The following is a 24626-nucleotide window of genomic DNA, read 5'->3' on the forward strand; positions in this document are numbered from 1 at the left end:
AAGAGTACCGCTGGCTCAGGAGGAGAATCTGCCTTTGCGTCCTCATTTGTTTCCTATTGTCAAATAGTTCACTCGGTATTACGCTCTTTTAAAATTTCTCACAGATCTGCACTCCAGCAACTAGCTGGCTCCAAACACACTTGTGTGGGACCAACTGAGACCTACAAACAAGGCCAAGTATGTTGATACATTACCACAGTGTGCTATGGAAAAATAGGATGAAGGCTAGTTTCCCCATCCCCCCATTCTTTCTCCACCTCCACCATAATTCACCACATGACATGACCTCTATCACCTAGAAGGACAAGGGCAACAGGCACATGGGAACAACACCACCTGCACGTTCCCCTCCAAGTCACGCATCATCCCGACTTGGAAATATATCGCCGTTCCTTCATCATCGCTGAGTCAAAATCCTGGAACTCCCTAACAGCACTGTGGGAGAACCTTCACCACACGGACTGCAGCGGTTCAAGAAGGCGGCTCACCACCACCTTCTCAAGGGCAATTAGAAATGGTCAATAAATGCTGGCCTTGCCAGCGACGCCCACATCCCATGAATGAATTTTTTAAAAATGGTGGTTTAAGAACATAGGAATATGCAAATAAGGAAGACATTTTACTAAGATAGCCCTGCCCCTTTAAATTCCAGAGATTTAGACTCCATTGACGTATTTTATTACTACATCTGATGTAAAGCCAGCTACGTCTCACAAACAACCTTCAAGAAATGCTCCTCTACCATCAAAGTCTGCAGAATGGGAACCCATAGACTCAACTTCACCTCTTGGGAGCCCACACACAACTGCATGCCACACCTGGGTGGGGCTGGGAAACTTCTGCACAGAGAACAAACCTCACCACAAGTCTGCAATCCTCGCTGGTTTGTAATTTAAAAATGGGTGCTTCAATAACTGCGTAATTACAGCTCAAACAAAAAACAACCGAGTGTAAAATGAAAAAAACAAATTGCCATATTTAGGCAGCGCAGGTTGGTTCAGGGAGTCTGCCATTTTGTCTGTTCAAGCCATTGACTTACTATTTTTGTCCTATCTAATATCACGGAACGCCACAACAAGGGGATGAAGAACACCAATTAGAGTCAAGACCATGCAGCATCCTAACCCTACCCCTAACCCTCACATCCCACCACCACACCTGGCTACCAAAATGTGAATCTCTTCAGAACAGGGAAGGACAACATAGTATAAGCAAAGCAAAGCTTTCTGTAACACTATTAGAGACAGCAATAGAGCATTATACCCCAGTATTATTTATCTAGACTACCACACTATAAAATATACCTACAATTTAAAGTATACATATCTAGAATGCCACAATGTATTGTACATGTAGAATCATATAGAAAGTATATATCTAGAATACCACTACATTGTACATCTAGAAAACCACACTGACAATATCGCAATATGCCAAACTAAACTGTACACTTTGAATACCACAATATACTGCATGCCTAGAATACAATATAGTGTACACTTGGGATAATATAACATATTGTACACCTAGAATACCACAATATAGTGTACACCTAGAATACAAGCTATATTCTGATACTGATCCATGAAGCTCAAGTCACCATCACTGTCCTTCACAATGTGAGTGGTGGGGGTAAATTTTTGTATTCATTGCCTGGGCAGTAATCTGGCAGAGCAGATCGGCCACCCGTTAAGGAACCCACCTGATTTTCACCCCATTGATTTCAATGGAATGAAGACCAAGTTGGCAATCTGCTCCGCCAGATTATAACCCATGATGTGGAGATGCCGGTGATGGACTGGGGTTGACAAATGTAAAGAATCTTACAACACCAGGTTATAGTCCAATAAAATTGTTGGACTATAACCTGGTGTTGTAAGATTCTTTAGATTATAACCCAGGCAGTGAGGACAAAAATCCACCCAGTGATCTCAAACATCCCCCATATATAATTCTTTGCTAATAATGATTTTTTTAAAAAAATTGTGAACATCCTGTTTTAACACTTAAGAGGAATCACAGTATTATTAACTGGCTGAGAACGCTATAGAGTGTCTCTTACCTGAAAGCCCCCCAGGGGCCATATAATGAGTTCCCCCAGTTTCAGTAGAGGGAGGTACAGAGTCCGGTGAATCTGCTGTAAGCAAAAGGAAAAACACCCATTAAAATAATTCAAAACATTTTTTTTCTGATGTTATTTGAATCATTCAACCTGGACGTCACATATTATTACATGCCCTCTGTAGATAAAAGCCTACTGACACTCACTGACTAGGTTATTATATAAAGAACAGTCACTTTAACAAGATACCAGAGGGAAACCAGTGTCTATAAAACTGTATCCCAGCAAGTCACAATCACCAGGAGTTGGGGAGAAAAAAATAACTATACCCGCACCTTATCGCACTTCTCTGTTCAAATATCTAATTCCCATCAACTCTTCCAGAGCCCAATTACTCCCAGTTCCACTGTCAAGCTGGCTGCTAGGTGATGTGAACGTGTCGCCCAGGATGACACATATAATCTCTTCACTTTCTCTGGGGGAGTCTGACTGCCACTCTATTGCACCCATCCTTCTGACTCATAGCCAACTTCAGGAGCTCGCCAGGTCGGCAGTCAGAGAAAGGTACTATACCTCTTGAAAAAGGCAGGGAGGTCAACCTATTGAAGGGGGTGTTCCCTCCTTCATCATTTCCCTCAAAGCATATCCTTTCACTTACCCAAGCCTGGTAATCTCCAATCTACAGAGACAGTGAGAGATGCAGGCACACACTTGAAGTAGTATGGCAGTAAAGTTACACGGGGGGGGGAGGTGGGCATCACTGGGAGGGAAACAGCCTAGGGGAAACTTGGCTCACAGTCAGGGTTACAATGCCAGTTATTGATGAAAATGTAGCATAAATGTCTGGTGAAATGATGCAGAAATCCATCCAGTCCTCAAAGGGTTACCCTTCATTTCCATTTTCCTGCAGCCCATTTTTGACCGAGCTGATGAAAGCCATCTCCTAAATAGCTTCAGCCTTGTTTTCATGCCACAGTTCCACATTAAGAGCTGGACAGTGAGGGAGTGATGTGGGCCCATTTTCTTTGGCTCCTCTCCAAGCTATCTCCATTTCCCAGCCAGCCGCACTGAAATACCTCAAATACTCAGCGACGCAATAAAACCCAAAGCTGTGTGGGAAGACCAACCAACCCCTGATAAGACTGGGCACAATTACAATGTGTCTCCAAACGTCTCTCCTTTCCTATGAAGGAAGTTTTGTCGCTTCAGAGTCTAACGTTTAACATTTAAATGGTGTGGTGAACCTATTCAGGCTTGAGTTGAAAGCTTGTCAACCGATCTGCACAAAAACCACCTTTAACCCACATCAGCCTCCTGCACTGGCTCCAAACTCTACCCAGCTCATATCACAAAAAACTTTTCAAAGTCAGCCCCTGATATTTAACAGCCAAGGGTACCTCATAATTACATGGGGTCATTACTATGCTCTATATAAATGTAAACCTGAAGATGGGTCTGTTTAAAATAAAACATTACCTGAGCTATTCAGGCAAGCTCTGTTCCTGGGGAAGCCTAGGCCAAAAAACACCCACTGCCAGTGTTTATCGGAGAGGAATTTCTCAGAACCTTTTTTCCCCTGAATTGGCCTCAAGCTTTTTTTAATCTGTTTTTTGTCTCTCCTAGGAGATTACATGGCTGCTGATGGGTGGGGGCCAAAATGCTCAATTTCAACATGGCTGTATGTGATGGGCTCGATAGACCAGCTGGTCTTTTCCTATCTGCCATTTTTGTATGTGTTTATGTATCTGAGGCAGTGAGGGTGCACTCCATATGGTGTCATATCTGATGCAGCATTTTTTTCTAGCATTGGTTTCTTTTTGTGAAATTTTGGTTTTGTTTCTCTCTCCCTTCCCTGCAAAGGCACTGTCCCAAGCTGGGGTAAAGTTTCACAGGTACCAGAGACCCACTGGTGCAGCACCCAATTATGTGAGCCCAGGCATTTGAGTGTCGTCATGGTTTTGATTTTGGTGTGGGAGGAGTGGGAATTGTAGTTGATGCCTGATCCTGTTCTCACCTAATAAGCTGCACACATGCACTTTCCAGCAGGGATCACCAGACAGCAGTTGGCAGCAGGACCCCTCCCTGACCCAGAGGCACTGACGTCAATTGGAGCATCCTTAACATCATCCCGTTTCAGAACAGCTAACTAGGCAAAGATTGGGTGTTGGATCGTTCTGGTTTGTTTGCCTCAGTTCCACACTGGGCAGCGCATGTATTGTACCTTTCCAGTGTTTATAATTTTTCAAAAATAAAAATTTGCTTAAAGGCATTAAAAAAAATTATAAGTGCCCAATTGTGTATTACAACGGGGCTCTTCTTAGGATTCCTGATGAGTCACATTGTCTTGAGGGACAACCTGGCAAAAGTGAAGTGAATGTTTAATAAAAAGTGACACCTATTTTGCCAATGACTTTTTTTTATAATTGTATCCTTGGTGTAGCCCAAAGGGGACCAATTGGTGAAACTCTGGCTTGGCAGCATCACATTTTCTTAAAAAAACACATTATTAACACTAACAAGAAGCTACATAGAAATCGATATAAATTCTTGTTTGTTTTTGCTCCAAACCAGAAGGAAAGCCTTGCTGCAGCTTCCAAATGCCAAAATCGGCATTACTTCCTCGAAAGTGACTGGGCTTTCCCTTCCATAAATGCAACTTCAGATTGTGGCTTTCTGTTTACATACATACGTTAACCTTTATGTCAACACCTCGCAGGAAGTTGTTCCACTCAACTAATGGGACACATCAGGTGCAGAAGTCGCTGTGCGTCTAATTTACTGGAGGGCCCGAACTGTTTAGTTAAGCCTCTTCTCTGCTCAAGCTGTTGTCCCTGGCAGCCCCAGCCCCACACAATCCCTCAGAACAGAATCTGAGTGATGGGTGCAGCCCAGCAAATTTGGCTGACCAGTAAAACTTGTCATTTGTTATTATGTATTTATATTTTGTTAACAATTGCCAAATTTCCCAGTTTTTTTTCTAAGTAGAAATCTGACTAGTAAGCAGAAACTCCATGGGATTGTACTTGGGGAGGGAATGGGTATAGCACTCATGAATCATAAAACACACACGCTTGAATTTAGGATTTCCTTTGATTCATCCACATCAATAAGAATGCCCCTGCCACCCTTCTCCCAACTCAACATCTACATGCCTATGTTTAATCTACAAAATACCAGTTCAATTGAAGAAACTAAAGGGCCGCCAAGTTTATAAATACATACTGCTAGCACAGGGCATCGCCTACCGACAGCACATGTTGGCAAATTGTGGGCACACTCACCGCAATTTTTTATTATTATTCGTTCATGGGATGTGGGCGTCGCTGGCGAGGCCGGCATTTATTTTCCATCCTTACGGAGGGAGAGTGATGGGAAGTGAACCGGCAGTTTCCTGATACGTACTACTGGTGGGTGATACTCCACACCAGCGACGTGCAATTCAGAAAATCAGCCCTCAAGTCTCGTTGATGGAAAGTGACTTGGTCCACAAGCTGCCCCAATGGCCTGGTGGATAACAGCACTGCTCGGTGTGGTACTGGAAGGTTGACGTTTGATTCCAGGCCTGTGCTGAGTTTGTTGATCTCAGTCGGGGTGGTAATAGCAGTGCTAAGAATCGGTCTCTGCAACTTGGGTTAGGGAGTGAGAGATAAAAAAAAAGTCAGCCAAGATTCCTGCTCCATATCCCTGCTGGAAATGCTGTGCATGGGTACTGAGTGTGAGGCTTGTATCAGGCTCAGCTGCAATGGCCCTTCATGGTCGAATAGCCTACCAACACTCACTGTCCAGACTCAGACACGGAGAATGGCTGTGTGGGTGAGTTACCAAAGTCCTGCAGGTGCCAGTGGAGCAGTACCTGAGCAGGAGAGGAGGATGATAATACTTTAAAATCATACTGGATTACTAATAAAAACAAATTCATTTTCAGGGATATTTTAATTTTTTTTCTCTCTTCAAAGCTTGTGTGGTGTTGTTTGCAGTCCAGAATGGATATCACACAGATATCCATTTTGAACTGTTACTTTCTGACAAGTTACAGGTTGAATTACTAGAGGCATGGTATGGATATCACACAGTCTGTAAACAATCCCTCAATGTACTTGCGGATCTTCACCTCACTTAAGAAAATAAAAATGAACAGGTAAGTTTTACAATTTACAGAGCTTCATGTGACAGGAGCACATTTGAGAAACTTGGGCATGGAGGTCAGCGCACCCTATTCATGCCATTTTCTGTCCACGGGTGTGAAATTCCTCAGGTCGATAATAACTTAATTAGGGAAGTCAGCCTGACTACAGAATGGAAAATCATATTCTGACCTCATTCTTAATTTTTTGAATGGGAGCATTTTCACCACCCACAGTGTCTAAAAGCACATGGGTGGCACTGCAGATCTGACTCATGCCCATGGTTCTCCACACAGTGGCTTATCTTGGGCCATGCTGTCACAAGAGGCCAGGCTCTTCCTCACAGAGAGGGAGGGCGTCAATTGAACCTCACTGCAGCACAAGTCGCCACCTTCAGGCAAGGAGGGAAGAAAATTGGATAGGAACAATAGGTTGGTTGGGCAAGATACAAGCAAGTGGTCAGTTCCCATGGAATTGTACACCGGCTTCAGAGGCTTCAGAAGGTGGGTGCAGAGTGGAAAAAGGTATACTCGATGGACCTGTGGCTGCTCAACTGAATTTCATTGGAAAAGTAATTACATTTCAAAAATAATAATTATGTCTAAAATAATTATTGCCCTATATTCCAGACATACATCTCAGCTCACCTCATCCAAAACAAGAGTATCTCCAGCTTTCCTGCCTCTTTCCTTTAATGAAGACTGCTGTCTGCCACCAAGAGGCTTACTTCAGACAACCACATCATTTCCATGTCAGACTCAGACAATCAGCAGACGTTGCTATGTTTTACTCAGTGACGTTTGACAGCACAACTCATGTAAAAACATCACTGCACTACAATAAATCAGATCTCTGATGCCAGTCACTTGTGTAAAGGAATTTTACTGACACTGCAGTGTTCCTCTCAACACGGCACCCTATGGGATGGATGGTTATTGTTTTCACATCATGGTATTGAAGAGGTCGGGGTGTGGGGGGAGTGTACAATGAAAGACAAGTGCTTCCACTCTTACACGCGGAGAGACAGGCAAACACGAAGGGTGAGTCATACAGTCTCTCTCCAAGAGTTATTCATGCATGCCTCCTAATGGGTGGCTCAAGAGTTGCATTGGCAGAGGAGCAGGTCTCACCCCAGAGAATAGTGCCCAACGCTGGGAAATCTAAAAGGAGTAAGGAATGTTCTCTTTGAGATAAAAACATTTGATTTGTATCTGTAAAAGTACGCTAGGCTCCTCTACATTTACCATAGACATTTTCCTGTACTGTCTGAGCGTCAACACATTTATAAATGTTGCAGCTAATGACCAGTTCACATCTGATTATCCCATTTTTAGTCACGGTTGACTCCTAGCCTTGTTAAGCCCCTGCTGGAACACACACTAGCACACCAGTGGCAGAACACAACTCCTGCAAGCACACCTACTTTTAACTACAGCAAAGTTTTTCGAACTGCCATGAATTAAATGTCCTGCACAGTATGTGGTACTGAGCCATACAGAAGAGGAGATTTTCAGTCTTGATCCCCAAGTCTGCACTGAGTTAGCTTACGTCAGCTGGCATGGTAGTGAGACGGTACAATTGGCCTCAGCAATCCCGGGCTAGGGAGGGTAAAAACAGGTACAGTTCCCACTTCTGATCACTATCCCAACGGCTTCTGCTGGAAAGTGAGGGCATTGGGTGGGTGAGGACAGGACCAGGTTCAACTGTGATAGACCCTTCCCCATGGTCAAATAGCCTACTAATAATCAATGTCTAGGCTCACAGAAAAAAAATCATCTGAATGAGGTCCTGTGGTGTGGCAAGAATAGATCAATGTCTTCAGGACAGGGGAGGAAACTGGCAAATCCCATCTCAAAATGAGACACCACTGTTGGTATATGATTGTTTTTTCATGAGAACAGAAGATGGTCATAACTTTCTGACTGACTCCACTGAGTCTCTAATAAACTTCACAGGTTAAAATTTCCATATGTTTAGTTATACAGATATTTCATACAAATATGTATGAAAACCGTGCATAGTTTGTCTTGACATGAGCTTATAGCCCACTGAGTCTCTAATAAACTTCACAGGTTAAAATTTCCATATGTTTAGTTATACAGATATTTCATACAAATATGTGTGAAAACAGTGCATGGTATGTCCTGTCATGAACTGTATAAAGTATATTTATTCTTTTCCCTTTTATGGTATAAATGAAAATGGTTTCTACTGGTTCAACTCTACAGTAAGTGAGAAACAGCCAGTTTGAATGGCCCAAGTTTCCCCAACAGATCATCTGATTACACCTACAATCTTCTGGAGGACCAATTTTCTAGCTGTGCCCCAAATCAATTCTGAATCATTCTCCTCCCCGATGGAGGCGTCTATTAACATCTACCCCTCCCCCCTCCCCAGTCTTCTCAGAATTTGACTCTTTGGAAATGCCTTCGAGATGTAATAAATCAAATATTTCAACTTTTACAACTTTTTTAAAAATCGTTACAACTTTCTCTTACGTATACATAGTCAAATGTTATTTTTTTAAGTGCTTGGGTGTTATGGGAGATCGTTTTTATTATAAAAATACACAGAAAAAATGCATTCCAATCATAAATAACGTGAACACAAGACTTACCAGGTTGTTTGAGTGAGTCCATTGGAAATCTGGAATAGGGAGGTGGGGGTGACTCTGGAAACATAAAAATAAAAGAGAAAAAAAAAGGCAAAGCCATGAGAAAAGAGATAGAAACTTATGATAACACTGGCAGGAGAGCCGGCATTCTTTCGTAAACTGTTTGTCTTAGCTGTGGGGGCTGGAGGCAGAACAGCAAAGGCGGCGATCGCCTTGATAGTTAACAGTCACATAAACAAAAGAGTCAGCCTGGCGCCAGTCTCACTGATATGCAACTTGTGTGTCTAATCGCCCCTCCTTGGCTCACGTAAACCACTTCTGCTCTGGAAATTACCACTGAATCAGACTGGCTGAGGATCTGACCGCGCCATCTAACTGGAAAATCACCCATTTACTGCGGCGACAAGTCTGCTAGACAACAACTTTTTTTTTTAAAACTTTTTTTAATCTACTCGATTGATACATTTGATAGGCTTTATTGGGTGTTTTAAAATGACTTTCCTTCTCCTTCCTTTCAAAAGGAATATGAATTCAAACAATAACTTTTGATGTTCAGTCAATTCCAATAAACATTTTAGACGAGTGAAAAAACAAATTCTCCAATTGCTCCCCTTGTTTTCGAACTAATCCCAGCATATTTGCAACAGTTTCAATTCAGATCGCAATCTGCAATGAAAGAGATCTAAATTTATAGAGAATTAATTATTATTAAGAATTACTTTGAAATCGCGACATATTTACATCTTTTAAAAAATTGGTAGAATGTTGCCCGGTAATGTTTTGTTTTACGAGCAGTTTTAACTCAGCGCAGAAGACGATCGATTTTTTAAAACTCTGCCCCTGAACTAGTATGTGATAAAACTGTGTTCCGGATCGCTCGGAATTAATACTAATCCGGTATCAAACTGGATTGTTTGCATCTGAACATAACAACAAAACCCGTTCTTTTAATAACGAGGTTTTTTCATGAAATTACACCTTAAGTTTACAGATATTGTAACTTGTACATAACATTCACGAAGCAAATTCTGCTCTTATAAGGTCACGTTTCGGGGCGTAAAAGAGTGACAGCGGGTTAAGTTTGTAAAGAACTAAAGTTAAGGTCTCCAGGTCTTTAAAAAGTCACAATTATTGTAACGGGCTGACTCCCTAAAATAAAATCAATGTATCCCCTGTACCACAAGAGATGGCCCAGGTGATCGCAACGCTCATAAGGGAAGTCATAAAACAGCTAGATCTTCCAAAAAATACATTCTTAAAAAAAATGTGTTACCTGATTTTTTTCAAAAAACATTAAATAATTTAGAATAAACTAAACCGATCTTACCTAGTTCACAGAGTCTGCTAAGGTGGTGCGGGTTACAACAGACGGAATCCGGATTGTTGGTTCCGTACGATTCACAGCAATAGAGTCTTTTCAGTTCTGAAGAGTTCCTCAGGTCAGGCCAACGGAAGACTTTGCAGATCAGTACCGGTAAGGAGTAAGTTTGTTTGCTGAGTTTGGGCTCGATCATCTTGGGCAAGAGGAGGCAGCCGGTGCGGGCTCCGCCTTTACTCTCCACCGCTTGCAACAATAATTCCAACTGTTTCTCTTTCAGCTTTTTCAGTAGCGAGTGGGTGAGGGTTTTCAATTCAGGGTCCGAGGCGGTGGATTTCGACCCCTTCCCCCCGCAGCATCCACCGCCGCCGCTGCCGCTACTACTACTACCTCCACCTCCTCCGCCGCCTCCCCCTCCTCCTCCTCGGTTTGCATCGCCCTCGTTATCCGTCTGTCCGTCTGCTTCTCCCAACGTACGGCTTCGCCAAAGTCGCCGGACCAGACCCGATCGTTTCGTCCTGAACATGCGAGACGAAGATCCGCCAGAGAGAAATCTGCTAAAATCCAGCCAGGTACAGCAGAAACATATCCGCAAAACATGAATCCAGCCTGTTCTCGATGGCAACAACACAGTAAGAGCCGCACAAATCTGTAGCATACGCCACCCCCTTATTTTAAAAAAAGGGAGTTAAAAAAATTAAAGATCCGGGAAAATTGGTTTAAACAATACTGCAATTAAATATATATATAACTAGGGGGATGGGTCAGAGCGGCTCCCCAAAGATACAATCATGCATTGTAACCCACCGATATGAAGTAGGAAAAATGTAGCCAAGAATATGTATCCATTAAAATGTAACCCAAGCGTTCGCTTCTTGTTCCTTCCTTGGCTTTTGGGTAGATTAATCCAAACCCTTGATCCGGCGGGCAAGGCTGTTCTAATGATTGTGGAGATCGCTTTCTTCCTTCGTTCTCCCTTCTTCCTCTCCGCGGTTATAGATACACATGCAGTGTCTTTTCTCTAATCTGTTCTTGTCTCCTCTCTTTTTCTTTCTCTTTGACTTGACTTGTACGTGCGTCTGCTTGTCTGTCTCTCTTTCCCACACTCCTTTTACTAACTTAATCTCTCTCTCTCTTTTAAAAATAAAAGCACGATTTAATAAAGAGAAAAAAAATCAAGAAAGTTGTCGCCGTTTCCAGCTCTTCTCTACTCTGCTTGTGGATTTCCTGAGTGCTCCGGACTCCTGGCTGAAACTGACACAAGGCTTGAAATTTACAAGCCCTTGGTTTGGCTGCGCATTGGCGCGGTCGATCACGTGTGCGTCTAGACACTTTGTCGCGGCCCCCGGTTTAAAGTGATTGTTACGCAAACAAGCGATCACATTACTAACAGACCCTTTTACTTATTAAACCCCCCCTCCCCAACACACACACATATACACCATTACAACGAACTACCGTGAACATTAAACCACTATTAATAACGCACACAATTAATACACACTATAATTATTTTTGGCAAGAGGAAAAATCGGTGGGGAAATTTGGGAACTGAAACTTGCTAGAGTCTCTTGTATGGAAATTTCTGACATTTTTGCCTTCACTGGAATCCAGGGTACTGTACGGAAACAGGTAACGCCGCCGGGATGTTAAAGCAAACTGGCTTTTGGAGGTTATTGTGCGCTGCTGCGCGACACGTAGAGAAAGAGAAAGGATGGTTAGATGTGAATCAAATTTTGACGGTTGTCTTAAACGTTTGAAAATATTGATATCTGTGTGATAGATAGACAGATGATAGATAGATAATAACAACTTGCACCTTTATAGTGCCTTTGGGGTTATGAAATATGCCTTAAAACTGCCAATTGACACCTTGCTGGGTTCTAAGTATTTCAACCAAGTAACTATTCGTCATGTATAAGCCAACAGCAACAACTTGCATTTATATTGCACCTTTAACGTGGGAATACGTTCCAATGGGCCAAAGACTATGGCTTCAGTTCTCCCAAAGTTTAGCTGGAGGAAATTACTGCTTATTCAAGACTGGATGCCAGTTAAGCAGTCTGACAACACAGAAGCAGTGGAGGGGTCGAGCTGGCTGTTGTCAGCCTATATGTGGAAACTGACCCCTGTGGATGATGTCCTCATGGTGCAGCATATAGAAAAGGAACGGGAGGGGGCCAAGGATAGATCTTTGGAGGTCTCATCCTGCAGGGGCAGGATGAGAAGCAATTGCTGGAAATGCCCTGGCTACAATCAGATAGGTAAGAGTGGATAACCCACATGTACACTATATAAAGAACATATGTCTTTGATACAAAGGAAAACTCACAAATGTGTGACACAAAGAATACACATGACAGCATAGCAACCGGAATTACACATACAATATGAAAAAAAATCAAAATAAGCAATTCCCTGGAGAACTTTGGAGCACAGTATATCTCACTAAATGAAATAAATTTAAGCCCTCTACTTAGTTCCTTCTTTGACAGGTGCACTGAGATCAGCAACATACACAGGAGGCAAATGCACATCCAGCCACTTGTGCTGCCTCTCCAACACTTTTCTTATTGATCTGCAATTGGCCGTAGTACCTCTGGCCTAGTGAGGGGGGAAATAAATCAGTCAGTTCCCTACCCTGATTGCCACTTGGCTGACATAACACAGGATGCCTGGTGCCTGTAGAACTGTACCCCAGTAAGGGCTTGAAGACTTCAAGGGGGAAGAGGAAGTGAGAAGAGAAAATTACTGAGTAAAAGAAAGCAAGAACCCATAAAATGATGAACTAAGATAGGCTCAATGGCCTCCCTCTATTATTCATTGTGTAAACAGCACAGTAAAACAGCTCAGCAAGCAGTTACTTCATGGAATAATTCAGCCTATGCAATTATTTTCAAAGGAATCAATTTTTTAGCTCCCCTGAAGGACCAGCTGGTAAATGGACTGCCCAGTGTGGTGAGTTTAGAAAAGATAGTGAGTGTCAGCAGATCGTTTTACTGTGTGTGTGTGTGTGGGGGGGGGGGGCAGCATCACAGGTGAGACTGACATTGTTCTCACCCAGGATCCCACATATTTTCAGCAGTGACCAGGAGCAAGAACCCTGGCTGATTTTCTTGCTTCCTAGTTCAAAGACACTGTGGCCAATTGTATCATTGCTATCCTTGGCTAAGATCAGCTAACTCAGCACAGAAATAGAACCTGGAACATTCAACAATACAAAAACAACAACTTGTATATTTATATGGTGTTTTTAATATAGAAGAGTGTCCCAAGATTCTTCACAGCAGCATAATCAGACAAAAATGGATGCTGACCCAAAGATGGAGATATTAGGAGAGGTGTCTCCTAATTGGTGGGTTTCAAGGAAGGTCTTAAAGGAGGAGAAAGATGTGGAAAAGCAGAGAGCACTAGTGAGGTCCTGGTCCATATGATTTAATACCACACCCTGCAGTGCACTTACCCACTGATCCATTTACATGAGTTAAAGCATATGATAAAAAGAAAATAGGGATAGGTATACGGGTCAGTTGAGGGTAACAAAGTCAGCTATAAGATCAGTCAAAAGAGAAATGAAAAATGAATTTAGGTAAGTGTGGCAGTGATGGCAAGGGCTTTTTCCATTATGTTAGGAGTCAGAGAGTGATTAAGGACTACAAAGAACCCTAGAGAGATTCTGCAGGGCATATTGAGGACGGTTTTCCTGACTGCCACAGGCACGTTGCACTTGAAAGCTCCACAATGAACTCTCTAGCCCATAGATGGAGGTCAAACATAAGTCACAATCTCAAATTCTGGCTCTGCAATGCATTAGTAATATCCGTATTTAAATATGGCTCAGAAAGGTGGGTACGCACCAAAGTAATGAATAGGCAAATCGGTGGATTTGATTCTAGATCACTTCGCACATTACTAAAGGTTAAGCCTCAGGACAAATTCTTAAATGAGACTGGCCACAACCTGACTAATGAACCACCACTCTCCTGGTTGATTGATTGTACGCTCATGCGCCAACCCGAGTCTGACTCTGCCGAATCATTCACCAAACCATCACCAACATGGAAGAGGCCCGAGGCAGACCCAGAACAAGGTGGGATGACAATATAAAAGTGCTCCTTAACAGCATGGGCCTTATTATCAATGAGGCACGAGTGAGATTCCTGAACCATAAGGTTGGAAGAAACTTCATAGCAGCAACAACCACTTATGGATAAGCCCCTAGATGACAATATTTGGGTAGAGTCCCAAGATAAGTTTGAGGTGCCGAATAGTTACGTTGCATCTGTTTTCACTAATGAAGATGATGCTGAGTTGCCTGAGCTGATAGATGTGAAGCTAAAATCAAATCCATTGAAGTTGATGCAGAGTCAGTCCTGGCCAGGATTAGGACTGTTAAGGCTCTAGTCACCCTAGAGTACTAAAAGAAATGGGGCCTGTTATGCCAGATATCCAGCAGTTCCTGTGGACTCAGGGAAGTCCATCTGACCCCTGTATTTAAAAGGGGAGCACTAAGTTCTTGAGAATTTCAAGCTAGTTAGTTTGACATTAGTTAGTTTTGCTGGAAGGAATTATTAGAGATGAGCTTTCCGATCATTTGGAAACAGCAGTGGTTACTAGGGAATCGCAACATGGGTTTTGGAAACAGAGGTCCTATTTTACCAACTAGTCAAATCTTTTGAACAAGTCACCTAGTTGCTGGATGATAGTAGCCCAATATCTTGATTTTCAAAAATGCCTGTCACAAATGATTGTGTCCTTTGAAATTGGCGGTCAGGTTTTAAACTGGGTTGCAAATTTGTTGCATTCACATAGGCAGTGGGTGGTTATTAATGGTAGCAGTTTTGCATGTACAAAAGAACATAAGAAATAGGAGAAGGCGTAGGCCATCCGGCCCTTTGAGCCTGCTCCGCTATTCAACAAGATCACGGCTGATCTGCTACCTCAACACCATTTTCCTGCACCATTCCCATATCCCTTGATGCCTTTAATATCTAGAAATCTATCAATCTCTGTTTTGAATGTACTAAATGACTGAGCTCCACAGCTCTCTGAGGTAGAGAATTCCAAAGATTCACCACCCTCTGAGTGAAGAAATTTCTCCTAATCTCAGACCTAAACGGCCTACCCCTTACTCTGAGACTGTGACCCCTGGTTCTAGACTCCCCAGCCAGGGGGAAACATCCTCCCTGCATCTACCCTGCCGAGCCCTGTAAGAATTTTGTATGTTTCAATGAGATCACCTCTCAGTCTTCTAAACTCTAGAGAATACAGGCCGAGTCTACACAATCTCTCCTCATACGACAATCTTGCCATCCCAGGAATCAGTCTAGTGAACCTTTGTTGCACTCCCTCCATGGCAAATATATCATTTCTTAAGTAAGGGACCAAAATTGTACACAATACTCCAGGTGCGGTCTCACCAAGTAAGAATCTTTACTCCTGTACTCAAATCCTCTTGTAATAAAGGCCAACATACCATTTGCCTTCCTAATTGCTTACTGCACCTGTATGTGGTTCACTTGCTAGTGGGGTCCAGGAATCCATGTTAGGACTGCTGCTCTTCACCATAGTTATCAATGATTGGGATGAAGGCATTGGGAGTATAGTCCTTACATTGCTGATGATGCAAAGGTATGTGTAGGAGTTAGGACTTTAGATGAAAAATAGATTGCAGGCTAATTTAGATACATTGGGCCTGGATGTGGTGGATGTCCTTCAATGTGGCTGAACACAGTTTGATCATCTGGGTCACTGTAATCCCAAGCATGTTATACCATGTAGGGGGCCCTCTTAAGGCTGTGCAGCAGAAGAGGGGCCTAGGGGGAGTCGTAGGTCATGAAGTATTGAAGACCATAACCAGTGTCACCGCGAATAAGGTGTTAGGATATATAACTAGGCCGGCTAAATACAAAACTAGAAATATATATATGGGACCCTGGTATGGCCACATCTAGAGTACTGTGCCCAGTTTTGGTCTCCACACATGGTAAGGGATATTGAGTGTTATCGGTCACGGCAATCTCTTGGAGCTTGCTTGATTGCCTTTAGGGACTGGAGGAATTTCCCAGACTTTCTTTTCCCAAATTGACACTTTTTTTTCCTGTTTTTTGCCTCTCCCAGGAGTTTGCAGGCCTACAGGAGTGGATTGATAGTGAGCGCAGGCTGCATCATGTCTGGACGGGATAGGCTGGATAGGCCAGTTCCTCTTTTCTTATCATTCATTTTCATATGTTTCAAATGTACATTGCAGAGTAGAGCTTTACCTAACATTTGGGCGAAGCCATGGTATATCTGGGAGTTCTTGATGTTGACATTGGGTGGGAAAATTGGAAAATGTTTCCATTTCCCGGCACTGATATCCTTAACCTTAATGAGAACAAAAACGCACCCCTATAAATTGTACATTTAACAGGCACAGGAGAACACTGTAGCAGCAAGATAAAATAGGATACAACATGGCTGCCTCAGTCAATGGAATTACCCAGTTAATCTGATTAAAAAAAAGGGAATTCCAGAGGATGATCATATCAAAGACCATCTGCCACATCAGGAATTTGCTTAGATCATAACTTCAATTATACTGAGAGAGTGCCAGTGCTGTAATCTACGTTGCTTGTACAGGTCAGTTACGCAATGTTAAAATACTGACCTGACATCGGGGAAGATCCACAACCAAAATGGTGCAATAGTTCTGTTGTTGGCAGACTCCAAATCCATCACAAGTGTAAATAGGTCAAATTCAGCACCACAGGAGACGGGTCCTATTGTTGAACTGCTGCAGTTGAAAGCAGTTCCACAGTATAAATTGGATATTAGTGAGTCAAGACCCAATGTAGTAATGTCAGTATGTGAGAGTACTGAGGGTAAATTAGTTCAGGTAACTCTGTTATACTGAAACTCCGTGCTGTGGTCTGAACTCATTACAACAACTTGCATTTATATAGCGCCTTTAACATAGTAAAATGTTGAAACACTATAACGGGAATACCAAGGGTAAGGAACTTTTGTCTTACCTATTTTTACTGTTTTTGTCCAGTGAGTAATCTCTGTGCATCACTCTCCTTTTACTTTTACAGTGAGATGCTCATTGCACTGCTGAATACAGAACCCAATTTCTGCATCAGTGGAAAGGTGAGAGACCTGCCCCCTGCGTTTACTTTCCTGAAGTTAGCTCCTATCTATCCAATGGTACATTTTTGTGAATCTATCATGACGTAAGCTCCTGAATATTGGATATATATACTATGGAGCACAGTAGATGCAGGGAGGCTCATTCATGTCCATTCAGCTACACTCTAGTATGTAATGGAGCTATCTCAGCTATATGAATGGAGCTATCTCAGCTATATGAATGGAGCTATCTCAGCTATATGAAACTCTGTGTTTCAATCCAGCCTCAGTATTGGGAACACAGAGGGTGGGTTTGTGAAGCTAGTTATAATAAGTGCAATGAATATGCATCTGAATCACTGTAAATATGAAAATAAACACTGGTGGCTCTGGTTAAACTGGTACTGATTCGGGACTTGTGGTTCAGATAGGTTGTACTGCATATTGGAGGTCAGATTGTGGAGGATTTTGTTACACATCCAAACTCCAATGTGCAGTAAAGCAACATGTCAAATTTGCATTGAGAAGGATTGAAATAAGTTTTTTTATTTGCTGTCAAGACTGCATCCCGGCTCTAACGCACCCACTTCAGAGTTTGACCCAGATGTGTTTGGATGTGCGCACACAATAGAACAGAACAGAAACCCATAAGTCCTGCCGACAATTAAAGCCGGCGGGTCGATATTTAAAGGGCCAATTTAGGTATTTAAACCACTTAAGATGATTAACTTTTTGTGTATTGAGTTACAAAAACCATTTTAACTTTTCCTGAACGTGTCTCCGTGGCCTCTGAAACACGCCAAGGAGACGGAGGCGAGTTGCAGTCAACCCTCATTTGGACCTTTAAACCAGTGATTGACATGTAAATAAAAGGTGAGTTTTTGCAGCAAGGTACTCGGTTCTCTCAGACAAACCTTTGGCTGGGAGTTCTTTGCGTTTAGAGATTTGAGATTTTTTTGTTCACACTCAGAATTCTTGTGTTCAGACAAATTTACCTACATTTTGGACCCCCTCAAAGTGACACCATCAGGATGGGGGCCGCAATGGATATATTCCACAGTACATCTGAGGAGGAGGCAGATCACCATCCACAGCAAGCATGGCGTGCAATTCTGGTATCTGCAGGTGAACAAGACAGAGGTGCGCCAGACGGACCAGGGGAAGAGCAGAGAGGGGTCCAACGGAGGGGCCGAGGTCACAGGAGGCACTACCCACGTGAGAGGGTCTACAGACAGAGGCTGAGCTTCCTGGACCTCTCTGAGGAGCAGTGTCTATGAAGGCTCAGATTGAGTCGCCAGGTGGTCACATACATCCATACGCTCCTTCATGCAGAGCTGCTCCTGGCTGGGCCTGGTGGCCACACATTGCCCGTCGCAGTTAAAGTCACCACTGCCCTCAATTTCTTTGCCTCTGGATCCATGGCGCCACCGGTGATACCTCCAGGGTGTCTCAGTCGTCTGCACATCAGTGTATACGACAGGTGACGGATGACTTGTTTGCCAGGGCATCCGACTACGTCAACTTCCCCATCGACAACATCAGCCAGACTTAGAGGGCAGTGGGTTTCCACTCTCTGGCTGGCTTCCCACGGGTGCAGGACGCAATTGATTGCACACACATAGCAATCTGAGGATCTTCACTTGAGCCAGGACTGTTCATCAACCGAAAGGGATATCACTCCATCAATATGCAGCTGGTGTGCGACCACCAGAGAAGGTTTCTGCAGGTGTGTGCCAAATTCCCTGGCAGCTGCCATGATTCCGTCATTGTGTGTGAGTCCAACATCCCGGCCCTCTTCCACGCATAAGACAGACTTAAGGGCTGACTCCTTGGAGACAAGGGCTACCCCTTGCAGATGTGGCTCATGACACCTGTGAGAAACCCTACCAACAAGGCACAGCAGCAGTACAACGACAGACACAGCACCACCAGGTCTGTCATTGAACAAGCCTTAGGAATGCTGAAGATGTGCTTTGGGTGCCTGGATCGATCTGGAGGAGCCCTTCCGCACTCACCAGCGAGGGTGTGCAGAATAATAGTCACGTGTTGCGTCCTGCACAACATCGCTCAGCAGAGAGGGTTAGAGGTGGAGGAGCTCGAATGCACTCATGAAGCATCCTCATCTGCCATCGACATTGACGAAGGAGATGAGGAAGATGAGGAGGAAGATGGGGAACCTATCACCAGAGCAGTGGCGCACATGGCTGTTTGTGATGCCAGGGATTCACTCATTTCTAACAGGTTCTCATAATGAGATCTGCAAACTGAAGATAGTGAACAACTCAGACCGCCTGGAACAACCACCGCCATCAACACCAGCCCCCCACTCCCTACCCCTCTGTTTGCACAAAACAGTCCTTCCACCACGCATACACCCATTGCACACGTGTCCTATGGGTGGCGTCATGTCTTGGCGTTCATGATGAAGCACAGGAAAGGGCACTTTCACAAAAGGGACTCAAGAATGGGCAAGACGTGGCAATGGTGGTGAGAATTATAACATTTAATGTGCATTTAACAAAAAAATTATGAAAAGCATTACATTCCTTCAGACACCCTTGTGCCTAATCTTGGTGATTACAAAACCTTAGCCTTTCTCTTCCTAGCGCTTCTACGTGGTGCATCCCCTGTCGCTTCAGCGGTGTTAGTGGCAAGTTGCTCAGATTCACACCCTGACTGATCAGATGTCCTCGGCCTACGACCTCTGGGTTTTGGAGCCCATGAGGGCCCTGGCAAAGACTTCTCCACCTGCACCTGTGCAGGAGCAGACTCGGCCACCTGGCGAGGAGGCAGCATTGCGGGTACTGGTTGAGGGGGGGGGGGGGGGGGGCAACGGGTGAGACAAGTAGTCCCCACTTCCATGTCTCCTTTTGCCATCATCCCTCTCCCAGGTCAGCGCAACATCACTCCCACCACTCTGCTGGACAGAAGGCTGGTGAGGAGAAGTGGCGCTTTCTAAAGCCACGGATGAAGTTTTTGTCTGTCTGTTTAAGACGGCAGACAAGTTGGCATCCAGTGTTCGCACGGCAGTTGTCATGGCCTGCATGGACTCATTTGAGAGCGTTGCTTGAAACTTAATGGAGGATAGCATTCTCTCCATCGAAGACATTCCCGCACTTACCTGCACCACCAATCCACTAGTGATGGAGTTGGACTCCTCCATCCTATCTGCTATTGTGGAGAGTGCACGTGGCACGTTTTCCAGTACCTCACAAAGGTGCAGCTGTACTTTGATCGTTCGCACTCACAACGACAGCCACCAGGCTTCAATATCTGCGTCCAGCTGAGCAGAGCTTGGACAGGAGTGCGTCCACTGACACAGACTCTCCACAGCTGTCCCTGCCACCAGTGTTTGCTCGTGCTCACTTGTGAATGGTGAATCACCAGGTGACAACCCAACTAACTGCCTAACAGGACCCACTGTAGTCGAGTATCTGCACTGGTGCATGGCTGGATGTGATGTAACAGTCCACCCACAGAGGAATGGAGCTCCTCTGAGGAATCGCCTTCTTCCATGGCATGTGCCTCCTCATCAATCCTTGAAGGCCCTGGAAAAGAATGTAAAGCAATATTAACAATCATTGCAGAAGTTAGTTTGCAATGAGCATACTGAGGTGTGCAACAGGTCAGTCATTGATAACATCAATTCGTGATGTGTGTGAAGGACATTAAAGTTCTGTCACCAGCCATTTGTGGGTTGTCATTCTTGCCATCTCCGACAGCCAGGCATTGAACCGTGCGACTGATGTCCAATGCCTCCTCCTCCGCCTCTGTCAGGGGTACTATTTGTGGTGGCCCTCTCCAGTCCTACTCCTCGCCTGTGCATTTTGCACTCTCTTCTCCTACAAGGGGAGAAAGAACAGATGTGTGAGTCACTGTAGGTGACGTGTTCAACCGATGGATGCATTGCTTTGGGTGAGGCTGACAATGAAGCAGATGCATCAGAGGGTGAGTATCAGACAGATTCATCACATTGCATCAGAATTGGGGTGAATGGCAGTGGTGAATAAATGGGGAGGTGGGGAAGTGCACAGAAAGTGAAGGTAAGTTGATGATGAAACTTAAATGGATATCAGGAGTGATGTGATGGAGTAGGCTTGGCTAGACAGAGTGAGAGGGGGGAGGTATTGTCCACCACAGGATGTAGGTGAATCAGAAACTATACTCACTTTTCCTGACCTGGTTAAGTCATTAAAGCGCTTCCTGCATTGTACTCATGACCTTGTCACCATGCCCCTGCTGCTCAGCTCCTCTGCCACCTCCAGCCACACCTTCTTGGTGGCAGAAGCAGGGCGCTTCCTCCGGCCAGCTGGGTATATTATCTCCCTCCTGCTCCTGACACCAGCCATTAGCAACTCAAGAGAGGAGTCACTGAAATGGGGTGCTACCTTCGAATTGTGATGCTGCATTTTTAATTTTCCTCCTTTCTCCTTCAAAATCCATTGTTGCATTGGCCCTTTAAATACTCCAGTTCACAGCACGTCATTCAGGTGCGCAATACGCCTGCGGTGCAGCTTGGAGACGTAAAACCCGGAAGTAAAATTAAGGACCTTCAATTTAGTCACTATCACTCGAGCCGACGCGCAGAAAATTTTTCTGGGTTTCCCACTCACCCACCCACTGACTTCCCGCCACCATGTTAAAATCATACCCTAAACACCTGGGGGAAGAATTTCCACAGGGATTCGCTGACCTCCTGTCATAACCTAGGCTTAAACCCCAAAGCAATAGCCATTTAAGAACATAAGAACATAAGAAATAGGAGCAGGAGTAGGCCAATCAGCCCCTCGAGCCTGCTCCTCCATTCAATAAGATCATGGCTGATCTGATCCTAACCTCAAATCTAAATTCATGTCCAATTTCCTGCCCGCTCCCCGTAACCCCTAATTCCCTTTACTTCTAAATTCCTCTACTTTATGCCGTTTTCTTTGGAGTTTCTGCCAATCCGCCAAACCTATGGCAGGAGATCGGGAGACCTCCCACGAAACCCCCAAGGAAATTACTGGCACAAGTGAGGTCAGGCTGTGGTGTCTGCCGCCCGACAATTATTATCTAAAGCTCAGGTGTGAAGAACAGCACTGAGGCATGGTACCAGAGGACTCCTCGTAGCGTCTGTGGAACATTGTCCCGACATGAATCAGAACTTCCAGAGAGGAAGGAAGAAAAGTGGGGGGAAAAAGTAAACGGCCTTTGACTCCATTTTGAATCTTTAATATGTTCTTTTATGGCATGAGTTTTCAAACTTTTCTGTGTGTGGGACTCACTGTAACTAATGATATATCCCCAGGAATATCCCCCAGGTTCTAACTTTTGCGAGACAGTAGTACCTACCCAAAGAAAAAACAGAGCTATCAGTACAGAAAACATTGCTGTATTAGTGTTGGCAACAGAAACCAAGTGAGAGTAATTCAACAAATGCAGAAAAAATATTGAATGCAGGATTCTCAAAACATTGCGTTTGCTGCATAAAATATGACTGACCCCAGACGGACAGATTTTGATGACCACACAGAAATCAAGGCGTTCCCAGACTGGGAGCCAATGTAGGTCAGCGGTGATGGGAGAACAGGACTTGGTGTGAGTTAAGATAATGGTCAGCAAATTTTTGGATGAGCTCAAGTGTTTGGAGGGCGGAGGCCAGACAGCAGAGCATTGGAATAGTCGAACCTAGAGGTAACAAAGGCATGAATGAGGATTCCAGCATGAGCTGAGGCAGGGGTGGAGAAGGGCGGTTACGGAGGTGGAAGTAGGTGGTCTTGGTGGTGGAGCAGATGTGTGGTCCGTAACTCCTCTCAGGGTCAAATAGGACACCAAGGTTGCGAACAGTCTGGTTTTGACTCAGACAGTGGCCAGGGAGAGGGATGGAGTCGGTGGCTAGGGAACGGAGGTTGCGGCAGGGACCAGACAATGGCTTCAGTCTCCCCGGTATTTAGTAACTTCAATGGAAGATCATCAGAAACCCTGGGGAAAAGGTGTAAGCAGCTGTGGAAATTCTACCACAACTTTTTTTCTCCTCCCAGTTTCCCCCCAGAGGGAGTGAATTATGGTGCAGTACAATTCCATGGTTGCTAGCAGCCCTCTGGTTACTTATCTGAATGGTCAGTATTCATGTCTGAAACTAGAAGTTGAGTATCACAAGCAAACCTAATCCTAACCCCACTGCATGGTGGACTTCTACTGAACCATACAGACCACGGGGTCCCAATATCTGATCACTGATCTGTGTTGAATTAACTGGTATCAGCCACGTTGGCAGTAGACCCTACAATTTGGTTCAGTGTCCCTGGGTTAAAAAAAAAGTCAGCTCCTGACCACAATCCAGTGGACCCTGCTGGAAAGTTCACTTGCGGGGGCAGGGGAGGGGGCTGTCGGGTGAAGACAGGATTGAACATGGCTATGCTGGCCCTCTATGGTTAAATGGCATTTTGACACTTATAGTCTAGGATGACACATGAAGAACAGCCATTTGCTTGAGATACTGCAGGACTGCTGACATACGAACAGGAGAAGGCCATTCAGCCCCTCGAGCCTCCTTCGTCATTCAATTAGATCATGACTGATCTGCAAATCACCTCCATTTGCCCGCCTAAGCTCCATATCTTGATACCCTTACCTAACAAAAATCTATCAATCTCAGTCTTGAAAGCTCCAACTGACCCAGTATTCACAGCCTTTTGGGGTAGAGAATTCCAGATTTCTAGATTTGTACTACCCTTTGTGTGAAAAAGTGCTTCCTGATTTCCATCATAAATGGCCTGGCTCTAATTGTCCTTAGTTCCCCCATCAGAGGAAACAGCTACTGTGTGAACGCTATTGAATCCTTTTAACATTTTCACCCCTCAATCTTCTGTATTCAAGGGTGGAACTGTCTCCAAAGGTTATTCAAAGTCTTCAGAAGAGCAACTCATGCTAAGTCCAACACTGCCACCAGGGTTTGGTCACAGGCACACACCCATTGAGATCCTCTTGGCTGATGTCACCTGAAGATCACCTCCCTGGTTGCCTGGGGGCATGTAAGTGAGATAAAAGGCTCTCTCTGAAGGATGAATTTAGCAGTACATTCAACTCCAAGTACCTAATCCAAGCATAATACTGACCCAAGCATAGAATTCCAATGGGCCAGCTCTTGTCCCATTCATACCTATTGAACAGAATTCCTGATCCGTGCATAATACTTAAAGGGGCATGCACATTCTTTATATAAAAAAAGATTTCTCATACAAAATGTTTGACAGAATGACAGAATTCACTGCAAAAAATCATTGCAATTAAAATTATGTGTACAGCTCTTTTCCTCTGAGAAAAAGACTCCAGCCGTTTTAATACTAGAACATTTTAATTCTAATTCTAGGAGATTTACACCTGTGAGCCGGCTCACTACTAAATCCAACTCCCTTA

At 44.2% G+C, this 24626-nt stretch overlaps 1 protein-coding gene across 2 annotated transcripts in view; it reads right to left on the reverse strand.

The window, feature by feature from the left end:
- Positions 1-11386, reverse strand: part of smad7 (SMAD family member 7) — a 40326-nt gene extending 28940 nt beyond the window's left edge. The window contains exons 1-4 of one of the 2 annotated variants that reach the window (XM_067983409.1): positions 10926-11386; positions 10128-10786; positions 8804-8857; positions 2063-2137 (exon numbers count right to left, since the gene is read on the reverse strand). In XM_067983409.1, the coding sequence (XP_067839510.1) occupies positions 2063-2137; positions 8804-8857; positions 10128-10776 (778 nt within the window). In that variant the 5' untranslated portion in view covers positions 10777-10786; positions 10926-11386. Of the gene's footprint in view, positions 1-2062; positions 2138-8803; positions 8858-10127 lie in introns of both variants that reach the window. The other variant, XM_067983404.1, reaches the window with a different exon arrangement.
- Positions 11387-24626: the final 13240 nt, after the last annotated feature.

Source organism: Heptranchias perlo, chromosome 1 (genome assembly GCF_035084215.1).
Source record: "Heptranchias perlo isolate sHepPer1 chromosome 1, sHepPer1.hap1, whole genome shotgun sequence".
Lineage (NCBI taxonomy): Eukaryota > Metazoa > Chordata > Chondrichthyes > Hexanchiformes > Hexanchidae > Heptranchias > Heptranchias perlo.